The sequence below is a fragment of the Argentina anserina genome, chromosome 2 (genome assembly GCF_933775445.1).
Source record: "Argentina anserina chromosome 2, drPotAnse1.1, whole genome shotgun sequence".
Classification (NCBI taxonomy): domain Eukaryota; kingdom Viridiplantae; phylum Streptophyta; class Magnoliopsida; order Rosales; family Rosaceae; genus Argentina; species Argentina anserina.
In genome coordinates, this window is record NC_065873.1 from 23,032,201 (window position 1) to 23,051,215 (window position 19,015).

Below are 19,015 nucleotides of genomic sequence, written 5' to 3' on the forward strand. Positions count from 1 at the left end.
CTTCTACATTTCCATGTTGAGGAAGTATGATCCTGATGTGTCGCATATGTGATCGATCATAACACCATTGAAGTGAAGGAAAATACCACTTTTGTTTTGAGCCGGTTTGTATTTTGAATAGATCCACAAAGAAGCTTTGGAGGAAGGAAGTGGAGCTAGTCAAGGTATTGTAGAGCCATCATGATGAAGGTGATGCATCATGGAAGCTAGGGTCGGATATGAAGACGGGATACCCACAGTTGTTTATTGAGTGAACTTGAATTTCGGGACGAAATTCCTTTTAAGGGGGGTAGAATGTAATAACCCGAATTTTTAGAAACTAAATGTCGAGTATTTTTTTTAAATGTTAAACTTGTGAAATTAATTCAAGACGACAATTGGAGGTTTGCGACATTTCAAAACAAAAACGGAAACGTTCTCGGATCGTTTAATTAGAAAACGTAACGTTACCGCAACGTATAGATCGACTTTTATTCCGTCGCTCGGTTGCAAAAAACTTCCTTCACGAAAGTCGTAGAGCTCATCGATACGAATTCGTGGACACGTCATGCGTTCGAATCGGACGTCGGATGCAAAAGTTATTAACGTCGGAAGTTCGTTTCCGATTTTGGAAATAGTATAAAAGGAAGGAAAGGAGATTAAAAATCAGATTTTTCTAAAAATCAGCTCGGGTTACTGTTCACCCGAGCTCGGGTACTGTTCACCCGACCCAAAAAAACTTATCCGGCCGATTTCTCCACCATCCGACGTCGCCTCGTGTCGTGCCACCTATCAAACTGACGGGCTCGACGAGCTCCATCTTTTGGGCTATGCCTTGCACTCCGGCGACAACCACACACGGTGTAGCAACCGCCGAAAGTTACTGCTGTGGCGGCGCCGCCTCCTCCGGCCACCATGGCTCGAGATTCTTGGGGGGTTTTGCTTGTCTCAGTCCCAGCAACATTCCCACAAAAGGAATCGAGCCAAATCGAAGTGTAAGTACCCGAATCAAAATTTCAATTTCTAGGGTTTGTGAATAGTGCCGAATATATGTTCTTCGGTGTTTGGACTGTTTAGGCTCGGATTTAGAACTTTGTGTCAACTAGGAAGTTGTTGGAAATGTTGTTTAGGTTGTGGTGATGAAATTTGGTGATGATTGGTGGCGGTCGGTGAACAGTAACGCCGCATGAATAGTGACTGTGAATAGTACCGGTGAATAGTACCATCGCATGAATAGTGGTCTGTAACAGTAACTGTGAATAGTAAACTGTAACAGTAATTTGAACAGTGACATGGTTAACAGTAACTGTGAACAGTGTTTTGGTAAAACAGTAACGGTGAACAGTGTTTTGGTAAAACAGTAACTGTGAACAGTGGTTTAGTAAAAAAACAGTGATTAGTAAACATGAACAGTGTTCCGTGAACAATGTTTTATGAACAACATTTAGCTGTGCTGAACTCGTCACCTGATATTTTAAGTATCATTTTCTAAGCATTTATCGTGCTATTAGGTGACTGACGAAACGAGTGAGGAAATTACTTTCAGGGTCGTGGAAGTTGCACGCAGGAAAAAAGGTGAGTAAAATCTCACTTATTTACGAATCTACCCTTGCGGTGATTCCAAGATTTTTTGCAAGAGTTTTTAATATTGAATTACGACACGTATACAATATAGTGGATTACGTATATATCGTATAAATGGTAATAAGTACATATATATATAGTTTGCTATATTATATACTGTTATGAATTCATTGGAATTGGTCATTTCGAATGACGAGAATTAAATGTTGAGCATGTGATGTGATTTTTGTACAATATGAGGTGTGATTATTGTACGTGGTTTTAACATGAGTTTGTTAAAATGTTTTGTCTTCGGACGAGTTTTGTCTTCGGACGTGTTTATGAAATATGACATGTATACGATATAATGGATTATATATATATTGTATAAATGGTAAATATGTACATATATATATAGTTTGCTATATAATATACTGTTATGATTTTATCGTGATTTATGTCATTTCGATGACGAGATTTAAATATCGAGCATGTGATTTTGATTTGTACAATATGATGTGAGATTATTGTACGTGATTTTAACATTGAGTTTGTTAAAATGTTGATTTGTCTTCGGACATGATTTTTGGTACAATATGATGTGAGATTATTGTACGTGATTTTAACATTGAGATTGTTAAAATGTTGATTTGTCTTCGGACATGATTTTTGGTACAATATGATGTGAGATTATTGTACGTGATTTTTAACATTGAGATTGTTAAAATGTTGATTTGTCTTCGGACGTGATTGGTACAATATGATGTGAGATTATTGTACGTGTTTGGCAAGTCGGAACCTAGCCTTTGGCCGGGCGAAAGTTACGATACAGTTAGAGCTCTAGTCTGTCTGCCTTAGTACTGCATGTGAGGTAACGGGTGGTTATCTGCTCATGGGTACTCAGTTTATTTTGGATGTTGGGTAGCGGGTGGCTATCTAATATCAGCGGTGTATTACGAGAGGGGTAACAGATGTGTACCAGCGTTCTTGGTACCCGTATTATAAGTGCATTTGGGTAACCAGAAAGGTTACTTAATTTCTCATGAGCGCTTCTTTTCTTTGGGACAACCAGATGGGCCGTCCACTGACTCATGAGTGCATTTATATTTGTTTGTTTTGTGGATTTTCGTATATTTTGATATGCGAGTTATATGTTTTCATTTTACTCATACGAGCTGTAAAGCTTACCGGGTTTGTGTTTACAATCCCGCTGCACCAATTCGATGGTGTAGTGGATGACTCCGCAGGTGTAGATTAGCGGGAATTGACGGACCGCTCAGAGGACTTGAAGTGATTTACCTCCAGCTTGTGTGAGGATTTTGTGTGACTATTTTGTGAGAGATTGTGAGGATTATTACATTCCAACTTACGTAATGTAAATTATAAATTTGGGTTGTAATAATTGGTTTTCTGAGTTGTATTGATAACTCAGTGATGATCCGTTGTGCACTTAAATGATTTCGATTTTATTGAGATTATTTTGTGTTTAACGACTTTAGAATTTTGAGTTTTTAAGCTCGAAATTTTGGGGTCGTTACAGATGGAACTTAACTTCTACCGACTGCTCTAACCATAGACAGCTGTGCTGTGCTTGCTTCTGTTCGATTGAGCTGCAATTCATACTTACATAGATAAGAGATTAATTCTAACTCCCCTAACCCACCACATTAGAGATAGAACCTTATAAAGGCAGATGATTAAGTTTTCTTCGGTTCATGATTGAGATAATTATGTCATAATCTGAGCTGTCTGTTTGTGTGTGGTCGTCCTATATATGAATCCTAACAAAGGCTTTCTCGAAATTGAGTGGGTTGGCTACAGCACAAAGAAAGTAAACCAACTTGGATGTGTGACAAGTTCTTAGAGTGGCGTCATGTCCATTTCAGATGTGTGCAAAAGGTTTCTCCAACTTTTTGGAAGGTAAGATTATTGCATTATGGTCCGTTTCTTGGGATATTATGTGAATCGAATCAAATCAGTACCCGCCAATAGAAAGCTAAACTTTTAACCTTCATATAGTTCAGACTTCAGAGTTGGAGTGTTGCCCAACTTTCAAAGTCCATCATGAACAAATCATACAGATATTAGTAGTTTCATATATATATATATATATATATATATATATATATATACATACTTTTTGGTATAAAAGATAAACAACATTCCAAATGCTTCTCGAGCCCCCCCCCCCCCCCCTCAAAAAAAAACTCCAATGTTCAAACTTGCAATGAGGCATTGAGGCTAATTTCATAACCCGGACAAAACATCTCATTCGAAAAATCAGCCATATATTACAGAATAAGATTGCCAGATCATTAGTTTAGTTGGCAAGATGCAGTCCTTAGATTTTAATTTTAGCTCTAGGTTGAAAACTCGAAATTCCCTTTATGTGTTGGGAATATATCTCACATTAGAATTTGAGACTTAATATGTAAATTTATAAGAGTTTGGGTCACTATATATATTAACAATTGGTTTTTGATATGAATCCTAGATCATTTTATCATCTTATCAAAGCGGGTTACTCACGTTTGAAGTTCAAATGAACATACAAACTCTACGTCACCCAAAATGACAACCACGTGTATGACTTAAGTTTGGGTCACTCTATTTATTGCCAATTAATTTGGATATGAACATCATATCACTTTATCATTCTGCATATAATTTAGCTAGCCAATCCTCAAATTTTGATTTTACATACCCAAAAAATTGATATCTCAATGAGATTGCCAATTAATTTTGAATATGAACCTAATATCACTTTATCATTATGCATTATGCATGTAATATAGTTAGCCAATCCTCAGATTTTGATTTTACCCTCCAAAGAACTACCATCTCGATGAGCGGTGTATATAAAGTATAATTCTTTTTGGAGGGTTGAGATCAGATTTAACCATATTACCCGCTTATTTGGTTCAGTAATGCGTTCGTGATCGATATATATCATGAGAAGGACACCACTGATAAGGCGGCCTGCCAAGAAACACGAGTCTTTGCCAGTCCATAATCATCCAAATTTATAGAGTCGTCCACCAGGCAGATCGAGATATCCATCGATTCGCCGCGTGATCGATCAAGTTACCGCCAGTCCGCCACCACTACCATTTGTACTCTCTCTTCTCTACACTAAGTGATGGTCAACTACACTCTAAACACACGTAGCCTACCCGGCCATGCATAACGTTAATTAGTTCAAACCTTACACTGCAACAGTGGGTAGCTATGGCTATCCATATTATCAGTAGCGGGTACTGGGTGGTGGAGCTGCGGTGGTGTCATTCCTGTGTCACAATCAACTAGCACTCGTTGCAACTTGTTCTTCATTCACAACCAACTTATGATCGATCTTTTGATAAATATTATGTGATGGAAAAGACATGGAAGAAAAATGTGCAAAGCAATCATGGACTGCCATAGTTGACCGCCGTGTATATCTTCCATCATTTTTTTTTGGAAATTGGGACCTATATTACATACTCGTTGACTCTTCGATCACCCTTCAATGAGGTCGAATGGTCTATTCCTATACTTTTTTCTTCCTTTTTTTTGAAAGACATATGAACTATGCTATATATGCCTAAACTGAATTATGATATTGTTCTCTCGGCTCACTATTTGTCAACATATATACGCGGAAACTTATAGCTATTCATCACTTAGGTAGTGTACCTAATTCCTTGCGATCACATCGTCGTAATATATATTGCCTTTTTGACCTTAAGTGATTCCAATATATTCAAAGATGAGAAAACTAGAAACAACACAAGTTCCCTACCCTAACTAAACCCGAAGACTCATTCATTATACAGTTTTCATTTTAATCCTGAAGACGTACGACTGATTTCGGCCTCTCAAATCCGATCATAATCGACTTTAAGTAAGTCTGTTATTACTTAATACTGCATGGAATGTTTCAGACATGATCAGCTCAATTAGATTCTAACTAAACCCGACGACTGAGTTCATCACAAATGAACTTCAATGAAATAAAACAGCAGGGGATCGAACAACGTAACAGACTGATCAGTATTGAACTATGTCGCAATAGATTCTAAACTCCAATTGTGTTCTGGGAGCAGTTGTGCGTCTTCTTCCAAAAATTACAAACCATTAATTTTAGACCATTTATTTGATTTGGAAACAACATGTATACAGTCGATCTTTATGAGTGTGTGGTTATATACATGCAAGAGTCTTTTTAACCACTTGAGGTCTAAAATGACATCACAACACAGCTACTTTTTCTCAAAGTCCACATACTTCCAGACATTTGTTCTGAATGTCTTCGATTTTCAAGTGAAACAATAATAGAGGACATATCGGTAAGACGGTAACTGTAAGTTAATTAGACAATAGGTTTGTAGTCTTCATCGATGCGAAACAATATATTTTCCTGGCGTCCCAATTTAAAAAGCCTAATACATGCAGACTTAACAAGGTCGGGAAATGTTATATATCCGGGTAATGTGGGAAAAATATAGATATATAATCTTGTGTGCCATCTTGTGTTGATATTGTTTTAATATTCGTCGAACCAACCACGAATTTAGTATTCAAAAGTTGATAGTTTTTGATATAATTTATTCGTCGTTTTATTTGGAAAAGAGTGTGAGGGTATGAAACGCCACTCCTGCATGCAGGCTAGGGCAGCACTAGATATATATACTCGATCTCTTATCTAGATCCTTCGTGATTGTAAATAGATTGGGATGTATACATTGCATTTCCTTTAGCAGCGAGCTTATGGACGCACTATAATCATGTGCTCGAAATCATTAATTGATGCTACATGCTAGATATCAATGCACCCAGGGATTAAGATACATCATGAAAAGAAATGGAAAGATAACTCATATGTACATAGGATAATCATTATCATATATGGATTAACACCTTTTAGGTTTTAGATAAAGAACAAAATGTATAAAACTATAAAGATCCATGCATGCGTCGATGTTGTTTAGGCATGTGGATGTGTCGATGGCGCTCGAGTTTTAATAGAATGTTCCAAAGAAACTAGCGATTAATCTACAGGTTTAATAGAGCTTAAATTGCAGCTGGATTAGTTACTAAAACACTAACTAGTTCAAGATCGAATACAGATGATATACTTTGATCACTTTGCATCTAAATCATCAAGGAAAATCTATTTTCTCGACGTTAAGCAGTGTATATAGTAGATTAAATAGTCCTCAGGAAACAAAGGCAACTTGTCAACCAATGTTGAAATACATTATAGTGATTAGTATAAGGGAATAGAGGGAGGACAGTTGGGTATATCCGTATATCTATATATATCGATCTTAGGTGGGTGGGCTATAGTGATGATCAATGTTTAGAAAGTCTTGCCAAAGATATTTACTTCTTGGATTTTTTTGACACAATAAGGCATCTAGAGAAGTAGAGGGATCGATAACTAGCAGCCACATCTAATTTTTGTACTTTAAATAGAGCTATCAAAATAATATGGATTGCATGCCATGCATATTAATTAAAAAGTCCCGTATGATTTTTCAAAAGATCAAACTCACATACACTTTTAAGTCTTACCAGTCATTAATTATATTGAAGTACATTAAGGTTTAAGATCAATATATCACTCAATCATTCATTTGAAACTAAGTCATACTGGATTATATAAGAGGAGATCGAGAATAATGATCTTTGATCTTCACATCACAACAATGCAACCTTCTTTTGGTATATTTCTTAGCAAAGATAAGGGGTTTGGCTACTGTGCAGTGCTGCATAACATACATACCGAATCAGACGGTGAATAGAGGGTGTCTTGAAATGCACGCGAGATGTGTGGGGTGTATGGACGGTGAATTAGCGATGCAGCGTAGAATTCTCTAAAGATAAGTGCAAGAAGAAAATTGGCTAATGCATTTATACATTTGATTGCATTATTTGCATATCCACGTGCTTTGAAAGAAGAGTTCAAACTTCAAAGAGAATAAACTTTAGAAATTGATGACCACAACTTGGTGGTACTTTGTAGAAAATTTGAAGTACATGTTTTGATCGATCGCTTGACGAGTGAGTGCTTGAAATCGCTTTTGAGTTTGAGATCGATCGACTGTGCTTTCTTTCTTTATCAGCGGTTTCGAAAGAGAGCGAAACATGCAAAGCACTTAAGAAACTTACACCCACGTACTGTGCTAGCTTTTGCAGATTTAGAAGGTCTTATATATTCTCTACCTTCGGAAACCTTCCAATAGATAAATGACATCGATATATATATATATATATATATATTTGATCGATCCCCAAAATTCAGCTGTCCCTGGAAGACCTTTGACTAGTGTCGGATTAGGTTTTAAAATATCTGATGTTTAAACAAAAACTGCAGCTGTTGCGCGTATTCTACCTTTCCATGCAAGCAAAAGTTTCACTTTAACTTTGAATAGTGATCGACGCAGTATCAAAGCTCAGTTCACAACTTCACATCGCGACCATCAGTCTCCTCCGACGATTCTTCATTTTCAACAATCTGCAGAACCTTTCTCCGTCGAATACTCGAATGTACGCTACACTCGTATTCGTATATATCCATAAAGTTGTGCGTGGGATGCTACTTCAATCATACAGGAATAGACACACTAAATGCACATATTTAGTCGGTAATGAAGTGAAAATATTAATTTTTAACGAGCCAACGTATAAAATTAGCAATAAGCATCGTGATGAACGTACTCCTACGTACACATGCAAGTAAAGAGTTGATTAACGTATATGAAGATCGAACAATACCGTACTCTTCATATTTTCTATTTTAAACTTGGAGCAAATTAACAAAAGCTATACTACAAATCTACAATAATATAGAATGACAAAAAAGAGTATAATACATTTATACTATCGCCTAGTACGTAATATTAATCAAATAATTGCAACTCCTCCCGAGTGCTTTTTGTTTTCTCAAATTAACTCGATGAATGTCTAGCTCATCTATACTGAGTTACATTTTACCAGGGTCAAAGCGCTGAACTGATGAATGGTATCCAGATAAAGTTGCTAGTTAGCTAGCAGCATCAAACCCTTTGCACACTGGTGATACTGCTATTCTACAAACATATATTTACTTTCTGTATAAGTATTATTCCCTATCTCAATCAGGTTCCGTGATCATTTCCAAAATTCAGACTAATCACCATCAAACAAAATTTCAGATCATTTTAGTAATATAATGGATATATGCTGGACTGACAATAACTTATTTGTCTCTAACCAAAGATACGACATAAAAAATTATTCCCCATTGTTTTCTTCACATGTATATAGATGACAATTCATAAGCATCAGGAGATCGAATAGCTATATATATACCAAGCAGACCACAACTCATCGGTACCAAATTAATTAGTAAACATCGGATGCCATGATAATTATTCGAAAATTATTTTCAGCGATTACAATATATATATATATATATGTATTTATATTGAAAGCTTATTATATACATATTGATCGACGATGATGTTCTGATTCATAATAAAGATCTATATTCTGAATGAACACCAATATATGCTCATTTATCTTAAATAAGGGATCACTATTTAGAATTTGGATTCCTCCTGCCTCCCTGGGACATTTCCGAAGCTTTTGTTAGTCCCTTACGAGTTACAACTTTGTAATCCTTTTCACGTATTCAATATATACACTACTTAGTGGGTTGGTCAAAGCTTGAAGCTTACTTCTTCGTCCTTCGTTACCTGTAAATCAATGTATGTGTAACACGCTAAAGCCTATATAGAGGTAGCCAGCAAGTGGTCCTGTGATTATATGCCATGATATCTGCTAATTAGGTAATACTAATCTCATCAACCAGTTAATTTATAACTCATCGTAGCTTTTTGGATAGAATCTAACAATAATATACTATAGGCACCTTCATATGTTCTACATTAGGTTTAAGTGTTTAACAGTAAAATGGTTAATTAGTGGTTTCTTTAATAATGTAAAGCAATAGGCACAACAGGTTGATGAACTCCGATCCTATGATTTGTGAAAATAACCTTTATTTGCTTCAATGAGTAGTTTGGGTAAAAAGGTAAGAAACAGATAGTGGCTTTCTTGTATACCTCTCGTGTGGATATTACTATATGATTTATATGCGGTGTTAGCAGTGTAATTAGTGAGTGCAAGTTTACTATTTGAGTTGCATGAAGATCATTTCGAATATAATTCGTGTTTCGATTTTGATTTCAATATTGAGTATAAAAGCAGATAGAACGTATCTTGAACAACTATACTTAGTTTGGATCCAAACTCATGATCGACCTTGAAGTAATACGAATCAAGGACATATGAAATTCAGATACTATAGCTTATGGTACGTGTGACTAAAATAGATCCGTCATTTTGATATCTTTAGCTCTATTTGACTGAAATGTTATCACATAACCTGCTCCAAACCTATGGGTTAATAAAGGGAATGAACATATGAAAGAACCAAATTCCCTTCAGATTTAAAGGGACGGCTGATATGCCATGTTAGCTGTCAGAATTTAATGTGTTCAAGCTTGAATGTGGAAAAGTGAGGCCCATTGCAACAAATATGAGCATTAGTAATCACATGCTAGCTAGTGACCAACCTGTAATTAGTGGTTAATAGATACAATTAGTGACTAAACATTAGTGAGTGGTCACTAAAGTAGTTGGCGCTCTAAACTTTAAGATACCCGCCTAAACATTAGTTAGTGGTCACTAATTAGTTTGTTCGAATTAATTTTGACATAGACGATTTACTTGTGATGTTGCAATTGCTTAGTATCTTAGAAACATAATTATAGTGTAATATACACCACAGTGAACACTTCTTACAAGATGCAACTTTGTAGTAGAAAATAGATTTTCGGAATTGAACGGTACGGGTTTTGGATAATTTTATATTTTGTTAAAAACAATACTTATCGGTATGTAACTCACGTATCATGTGTAAACTTGCATCAACTAATATCTTATTTCCATTATTGACATATTGTAATATCAAGATTACATATTTATTGATCGGTTAGGTTCTTAGATGACCGTTTACCTTGGCTAAATTTTGACTTGAAAATGGCTAATGTTGGTATAAATTTTTGTTAAGCTAATTTTTTTTTAAATGTTTACAAAGGTAACAGTACCGTTAATTCCTATATCCCAGATGCTCTAATTGGTACGTGATTCTCATTCATCGAGACATATTACACTGAATGCTTCACAGAGTGATTCCTACAGAGGCTACATTAACCGTTACGTTCTATAATATGGTGGATGACTTTAACTGTCTACAGAGTTCCGGTAACTCAGGACGGTGACTGTTCTGGCCAAACATTAGAGAAGGACGGTGACCCTTCTGGCCAAAAGTGAAAATAGACGGTGACCGTTACCCATCTGAGACTTCGCCGACGGTTCCCAGCAAACGAGAAAATACGTAGACGGTTGAAAAGGAAAGCAGTGAGAAAGTTCAGCAGGTTAATATAACATATCAGAGGTAGGAAAAGATCTTGAAATCTTTGCTAAAAAACAGGAGAGAGAGAGAGAGAGAGTTGAACGATGATGGGTGTATATGGTCGTTGACGTACGCTCCCTTTTGGGTCTCTTTTACACCACATTGTCCAAGACTTTGGTTTCTTCCTCCTTATAAACGGTTATAAATACCCCCTCTCATTCCAATTTCTATACACCATTCAATTTCACTCTCTGCCTTCTCTATTCTCTCCTACATTTGTTCTTGGGCATCTCTCTCACTGTTTAATAGAAGCAAACCCATCTTGCATTTGGAAAGTGAAATCATTTGGGTTTCTGTGTTTCTTGGTGTTTGTGCGCGCGCTTAATATCAGTGTCAGCGACTCATTAGTTGCAGCAGTGAGATTTGAACCACCTTCTTCGTAACCTGGCCTCCTCCCATTAAGGACGAAAATCCTTCGTTTTCTCTCCTATAACTATCCCCGGATTCTGAGTATCTATACACATTAAAAACTTTCAGACTTTTTTTTCTGTACTAAAGGCTTGTGCCTTAATCACAAAAAATGGGCACTGTTCTTCCTCAACACCAGGCTTTTGATGTTTCTATGGACATGCCACCACAGACCGGCTCCAAGTGCTTTGATGACGATGGCCGTCTCAAACGAACCGGTAAAGTTTAGTCTTTAGCTAATTGTGGGAATTCCAAGTAGAGATTTCATTTGGGTTTGGCCTTGAACTCATGTGAAATGGACACTCATTGTTTGTGGTGTTTTCTGGAACAGGAACTGTTTGGACGGCAAGTGCTCATATTATTACTGCTGTGATTGGTTCTGGTGTGCTGTCTTTGGCTTGGGCCACAGCTCAACTTGGCTGGGTTGCTGGTCCTGCCGTGATGCTCTTGTTCTCTTTTGTCACTTACTACACTTCTACTCTTCTCTCTGCTTGTTACCGTACTGGTGATTCTGTCACCGGCAAGAGAAATTACACTTACACAGATGCTGTCAGATCCAACCTCGGTAAATTTTCAAGCTGTAAACTTTTGGTGTGTGATCAAGAAGTCGGGTCTTTCTTAAAAGTACTGAAGTTTGAATCTTTGTTTTGTTTTACTTTTAATCTTGTAGGTGGGTTCAAGGTGAAGATATGTGGGTTTGTTCAGTACCTGAATCTTTTTGGAGTTGCCATTGGTTATACTATAGCATCATCTATAAGCATGGTGTAAGTGGTGCTTTTCATTCATGGATTAAGATCTTGGTGATGTTTTATTATGTAGTTTTCTTTGGGGCTTTCGGCTAATGGGATGTTGTCCTTGTTAATCTACAGGGCTGTAAAGAGGTCTAACTGCTTCCATAGCAGTGGTGGAAAAAGTGAATGCCATGTGAACAGCAATCCTTATATGATTGCTTTTGGCGTTGCAGAAATCATATTCTCTCAAATTGAAAACTTTGATCAGCTATGGTGGCTCTCCATAGTTGCTGCAGTCATGTCTTTCACTTACTCTGGAATTGGACTTGGTCTCGGAATTGGCAAAGTTACAGGTACAAATATGAAATAATGATTTCGTGTTATGTAAATCTTATAAAATTGAACATGCATGGTTTCTAGTATTCAATTGAGATTAGATGACTGAAGCTTGTTCTGTGTTTGTTAATTATCAGGAAATGGAACTATTAAGGGAAGCATGACGGGAGTAGACATTGGAGCAGTGACTGAGACTCAAAAGATATGGAGGAGCTTCCAAGCACTTGGTGACATAGCCTTTGCCTACTCCTACTCTCTCATCCTGATTGAAATTCAGGACACTGTGAAATCTCCACCATCCGAAGCCAAGACGATGAAGAAGGCCACTTTTATCAGTGTGACAACCACAACCGTTTTCTACATGCTGTGTGGATGCATGGGATATGCTGCTTTTGGTGATGCAGCCCCCGGAAACCTCCTCACCGGTTTCGGTTTCTACAACCCTTACTGGCTTGTGGACATTGCTAATGTTGCCATAGTTGTTCATCTCGTTGGTGCCTACCAAGTCTTTGTCCAACCCCTGTTTGCTTTTGTTGAGAAATCAGCAGCAGAAAACTTCCCAGATAGCCAGTTCATCTCCAAGAACATCAAAATCCAAATTCCTTGTGTTGGTCTCTTCAACCTTAATATGTTCAGATTGGTTTGGAGGACACTCTTTGTGATCACAACCACTGTGATATCCATGATCCTTCCATTCTTTAACGATGTCGTTGGACTTCTTGGCGCTTTGGGATTTTGGCCACTCACAGTCTACTTCCCTGTGGAGATGTACATTGTTCAGAAGAGGATTCCAAAATGGAGCACCAAATGGCTTTGCCTCCAAACACTAAGCGGCGCTTGCCTCATAATCACCATAGCTGCTGCTGCCGGCTCAATCGCCGGGGTGATTTCCGACCTCAAGACCTACAAGCCATTCAAATCCAGTGACTGATTCAACAAAACTTTAACAGTCATCATCACTCATGATATAGTGCTTCTTGCTTCTGTGGTAAAAAGTATTTACCCTCAAAGTTCAACTTTTGTAACAAAACAAAGAGAGAATTGGTCACTAGGATTTCAATTCTTGTTCAGGTTGATAATGATGTTTGCATATATAGAGTTGTTTTAAGTAGAGCCTTCTATTGGTTTGGTTTCTTTCTGTAATAACCCTAGATTTCAAATACATTATTTGAATTAATTCGAGTCTATAAGACGTGAATTTCAGTTTAAATGAACATGAATGATTTCAAAAGTTACGAGACGGAAACGGAGACGTTCCGAGAACGTTTATTAAGGAAACGTTACGTTTCCGAACGTTTTTATCGACTTCTATTTCCATCGCTCGGTTGCGAAGACTTCCTTCACGAAAGTTGTAGAGCTCGTCGATACGAGTTCGTGAGTATGTGACGCGTTCGAATCGGACGTCGTACGTAAAGATTATTAACGACGGAAGTTGGTTTCCGATTTTAGGAGGGGGTATATAAGTAAATGGTTGCAACTAGGGTTCCCATAATTGGAAACCCTTTCACCCTCAACCCGCCGCTCTCTCATCTCTCTCACTCTCTCGGGTTTCTCTCTCTCTCCCTTGGTTCTCTCTTCCCCGACCTCCTCTCCCTCTCGACCCCGCCATCTCCCATCACCCACCTTCCATCTTCGATCTCCCTCTCCCTCTCGACTCTCTATTCTTCCTCACCTTTTCCCCGATCCCACGCAGAAGCTCGAAGCTCGGGGGGGGGGGGGAGGGGGGGGGGCCTCAACGCCGTGCTTCCTCGTCGACGACGAGCTTGGGCAAGCTCGCCACCACCCCTTCCTCACCCCGGAACCCCCGTGCCGAAGGATCGAGCCTCGAGTCGCCGTATCCATTGCTGCTCGACCTCCTCCACGTGCGGCGGTGGGACAGTTTTGACAGAAGGGTATTTTGGTAATTTACTGTGTACGGTAAAAGTAAATGTAATTTTTATTTACTGCGGTAAATGTAATTAAGTTTTACCTACGGTAAATGTAATTATAAATTACTTTCAGTAATTGTAAAAAGTAATTTTGTAAAAAGGGTAATTTAGTAAATTTTATTTACTAAATTTGTATTTACATTAAATCGTACGTATACGTACAAAAATACGTATTAATATTTATACGTACAGAAATACGTATTAATATTTATACGTACAGAAATACGTATTAATATTTATACGTACGGAAATACGTATTTAATATTTATACGTACAGAAATACGTATTTAATATTTATACGTACAGAAATACGTATTTAATATTTATACGTACAGAAATACGTATATAATATTTATACGCACAGAAATACGTATTTAATATTTATACGCACAGAAATACGTATTTAATATTTATACGTACAGAAATACGTATATAATATTTATACGTACAGAAATACGTATTAATTGAGTATTGTACAGTAACCGTGAATAGTGAACAGTGAACAGTAACTTCGTATAAACCAAAATTGCTGAACAGTAACCGTATATTACTGTTTTGGCATTAAAGGTTTACGAAACGATTCTAAATTCTTTTCTTATTCTTTTAAGGTGATCGTTAAATCGATGAAAGGAATTAGCATCGCGAATTGTGGAATTACGCTCAAGTCAATAAGGTGAGTAAAATCTCACTGAATTTACGAATCTACCCTCGTGGTGATTCAACATTTTGCAAGTGTGTTTATCAAATGAATTATAACATGTATATAATTTAGTGGACTACATATATATAGTATAATGGTAATAGGTACATAATATATATATAGTTCATTAAATTACGTACTGTTATTAATGCATTAAAAATAGTCATTTCGGTGACGGAAAATTGAGCATGAGTATGTGAGAATATTGTACGTATTTCTTCAGGTGTTTATGAAACATGACATGTATAGGATATAGTGGGCTATGTATATATTGTATAAATGGTAATAAATACGAATATATATAGTTTGCTATATAATATACTGTTATGATTTTTATTGTGGTGATATCGTGAAAGTTTTAAAGCGTACAATATGATGAGTGATTATTGTACATGATTTTATCACGGAGAATGTAATAAAATTGTGATTTGTCTTCGGACGTGATGTGTGGTACAATATGATGTGTGATTATTGTACGTGTTTTTAACATTGTGATTGTTAAAATGTGAATTGTCTTCGGACCTGATTTTGGTACAATATGATGTGAGATTATTGTACGTGTTTGGCAAGTCGAAACCTAGCCTTTGGCCGGGCGAAAGTTACGATACAGTTAGAGATCTAGTCTGTCTGCCTTAGTACTGCATGAGAGGTAACGGGTGGTTATCTGCTCATGGGTACTCGGTGTATTTGGATGTTGGGTAGCGGGTGGCTATCCAATATCAACGGTGTATTACGAGAGGGGTAACAGATGTGTACCAGCGTTCTTGGTACCCGTATTATAAATGCATTGGGTAACCAGAAGGGTTACTTAATTTCCTCATGAGCTTTTTATTTCATATTTCTTTGGGTCAACCAGATGGGCTGACCATTGGCTCATAGGGGCATTTATATTTGTTGTTTGTGATCTTTCGTATATTTTGATATGCGAACTGTATTGTGATTTTACTCATACGAGCTATAAGCTTACCGGGTTTGTGTTGACAATCCCGGTGCACCAATTCGATGGTGTAGGGGATCATTCTGCAGGTGCTGATTAGTGGGAGTTGAGTGACGACTACAGAGGCTTGAAGTCGTTCTTATCCTACTTGTGGTGAGGTTTTAGCGTGGGTTTGGGTGTGAGATGTTGTGTAATTTCATTTGTGAGATTTGTGAGTGATTTGTGAGGATTATTACATTTCCATTTTATGTATGGATTATAAATTTGGTTTGTAATAATTGGTTGACTGAGTTGTATTGAGAACTCAGAATTGATCCGCTGTTACACTTTAATGATTTCGAGTTATTTGAGATTATTCGGTGTTTAACGACTTTAGAATTTTGAGTTTTAAAGCTCAAAATTTTGGGGTCGTTACACTTTCTCACTTGTCAAAGTTGTGATGGTGTTGGTCTCTTCCAACCCTGCTAGAATCCATGACATGAATTAAATGAGAACCCTGAAGAACCAATTTTAATTGAAAATGGTCAATCACACATGCCCCTTGCTACTACCAAGAAGAGAAATAGAAAAGGAAAACATTCTGATTCAATCAGAGTCTCATTGAAGTGGGCTAAAACGACATCACAACCGAACCAACTTGTGGTTTAGTGATTTGCTCCAAGTTTTCAATGGTTTATTTCAATTATTGCAGCTTGAGGCTATGAGAGAGTTCTCTATGGATGAGTTGTTGAAGAAAAACCGAAATCCATGGACGGCCACAGTTGACTAACCATATGGACTAGCATATATTATCCCTTCTCACTAGACTTCTGTCATTCCGGAGAAAGTCTTATGACGAACTCCGATATTGATAACACAGACTTTTGTATGGGAGTAAAGTACTCTGATATCATCGGAAAATACAAATTGTTGTATCGGACCTTTCTGCAGAGATTTGAGAATAATTTTTTTTGTATATGAATAAAGCACTTTGTGCGAGATCATTTCACTTACCATTTAGACTCCGATATCATTTTAAAATGTTACATCTATATCGTAGTAAACAAGACAAGTGTATATGAACTTTGATGAGACCAACTTCACTTGACAGAAAACAACAGGAGAGACAATGAATGTGAATGCCATACTGCGAGCTTGTGAGGCCAAAATTTTCAGATAATTACATGCAAACTATAAATCCAATTAGTAAACAGTAATGTATTATATTCAAGAATCATTTCATGATTTCATTATATAAAGTTGGGTTTTTTTTTATATTAGCTAGTCATTATCGATGTTTGTCAGCCTATGCTGAAATTTATAGCAGACGCCTAGTTACTAGTTAGTACCTAATTCTGACTTCTTCTGCATTGAAATGTACTAATTTAACCTCTACTACTGCAATCTAATTCTATAATCCACATATTAATTAAGGAATTTCAATTCTAATCAAGTGACTCCGTTTTTCAAACCATTTTACTGCGTGGTATGTTTTAGACGCGACTTATTTGAAGCTTGAACTAATTAAGTAGCTTTAGGTTCTATCACAGGACATTACAGAAAAGTTCACTACAATTGTTTGATGTAATGTAATAAGCTGAATTTGTCCATTATTGAAGAGGAACCTTATCAAGAATGAGCTGCTTGACTTAGTTCGATTCCTCGTCAATTATTTTTCGTTCATGTCTTCTTCCAGAAACCAGATATTGGCATGTAAAAGCATTCTTATCATATCAGTTATGTTTTATTCTTAAATTCTTCCATGGGAAAATCTTTAGTTCTGGCATGATAAATTCTGACATTGATATTTTATACAGTATACCGCATTGGCTGAGATTAGGCTTATTTATCTCACTAGGCTTGTGGCTTCTTTATCTTGCTTTATTGATTTCCTTTGTGGAAGGCTGTGGGATTCCGGCCCAATATAGGCATTTTACTATGTTACGGACTTACGGTTGTGTGCGGAATATATTTTTTTTTTTGAAAGGGCGGAATTGATTTCATACAGGCGTGGCCGCGTGAATGAAGATAATAGAAAACTAATAAGCAAGGAGTGATAACAGAAATCAGATCCATATATAATTGATTATAGCGTGTTTGATGATTACAGAAATCACATCCATAATATGAGCTCGTTATCTTAATTGTTTAAAAATAATAATAATTCAGAGTGATATTTGCTGATACAATAGAGCCTCACATAATTTGGTCAAAGCTAATTCAAATTCAATAGACCACAAAACTTGATCACATACGTAGAATCTAACGAGACTCCTAATTGCTTAAGAATAGTGTCGGATAAGCCTAATTGGATAGAGTTACCACTAATTGGATAAGCGTTTCAACAATCACCATGGATGCTTCGTATTTAAAGGGGGGAAAATCTCACTAGTTTTTCCTAAATGGTTTGGATACTGTGAATGAGTTCCGTGCTATTAATTACGAGGCTTATTTCCTTCTTCGTTCCAAACCAATTCAATTCACTTATTCAATGGCGAATCGAAACCACAGAGGCACAGATGCACAACTCCAAGAACAAGACTACATTAAGCACAGTTCTTAGTATTTCGATTTGTAGTGTACACATCACCTCAACCAGTTTCACGCTTCGAAGAGGCTTTCAGTTCATGGTTTGTGTCAATCAGTTGAGGTATGAGATACAAAATAGTGTATTTAGCATAGGGGATGTTAGCTTCATGATTGATCGCTCAAATTCCTTTAACATTTATAATTGCATATCTAGGTTTTGATCTCCGGCCATATGATCTTATGATTCTTATATAACTTAGAATGTTATTTAAATGTGATTGAGTGATTTGTAGGTTATGATTTAGCCTTGGAATTTTTACAAACAATTGTTTTTTTAATATAATTTTCATATATCCTATACAATGGCCAAAAGTCTTATTGCATGAATCAGCAGTATCACAAACTGTGCTTTTGCGTGCA

The 19,015-nt window shown here is 36.8% G+C and overlaps 1 protein-coding gene across 1 annotated transcript; it reads left to right on the forward strand.

Annotated features, from left to right (window-relative positions):
- The first annotated feature begins 11,215 nt into the window (after positions 1-11,215).
- LOC126782320 (amino acid permease 3-like) lies at positions 11,216-13,655 on the forward strand. The gene is made up of 5 exons (XM_050507538.1): positions 11,216-11,673; positions 11,787-12,020; positions 12,126-12,219; positions 12,325-12,539; positions 12,660-13,655. The coding sequence occupies exons 1-5, from the start codon at positions 11,568-11,570 to the stop codon at positions 13,451-13,453; spliced, it is 1,443 nt and encodes a 480-aa protein (XP_050363495.1). The 5' UTR covers positions 11,216-11,567; the 3' UTR covers positions 13,454-13,655.
- Positions 13,656-19,015: the final 5,360 nt, after the last annotated feature.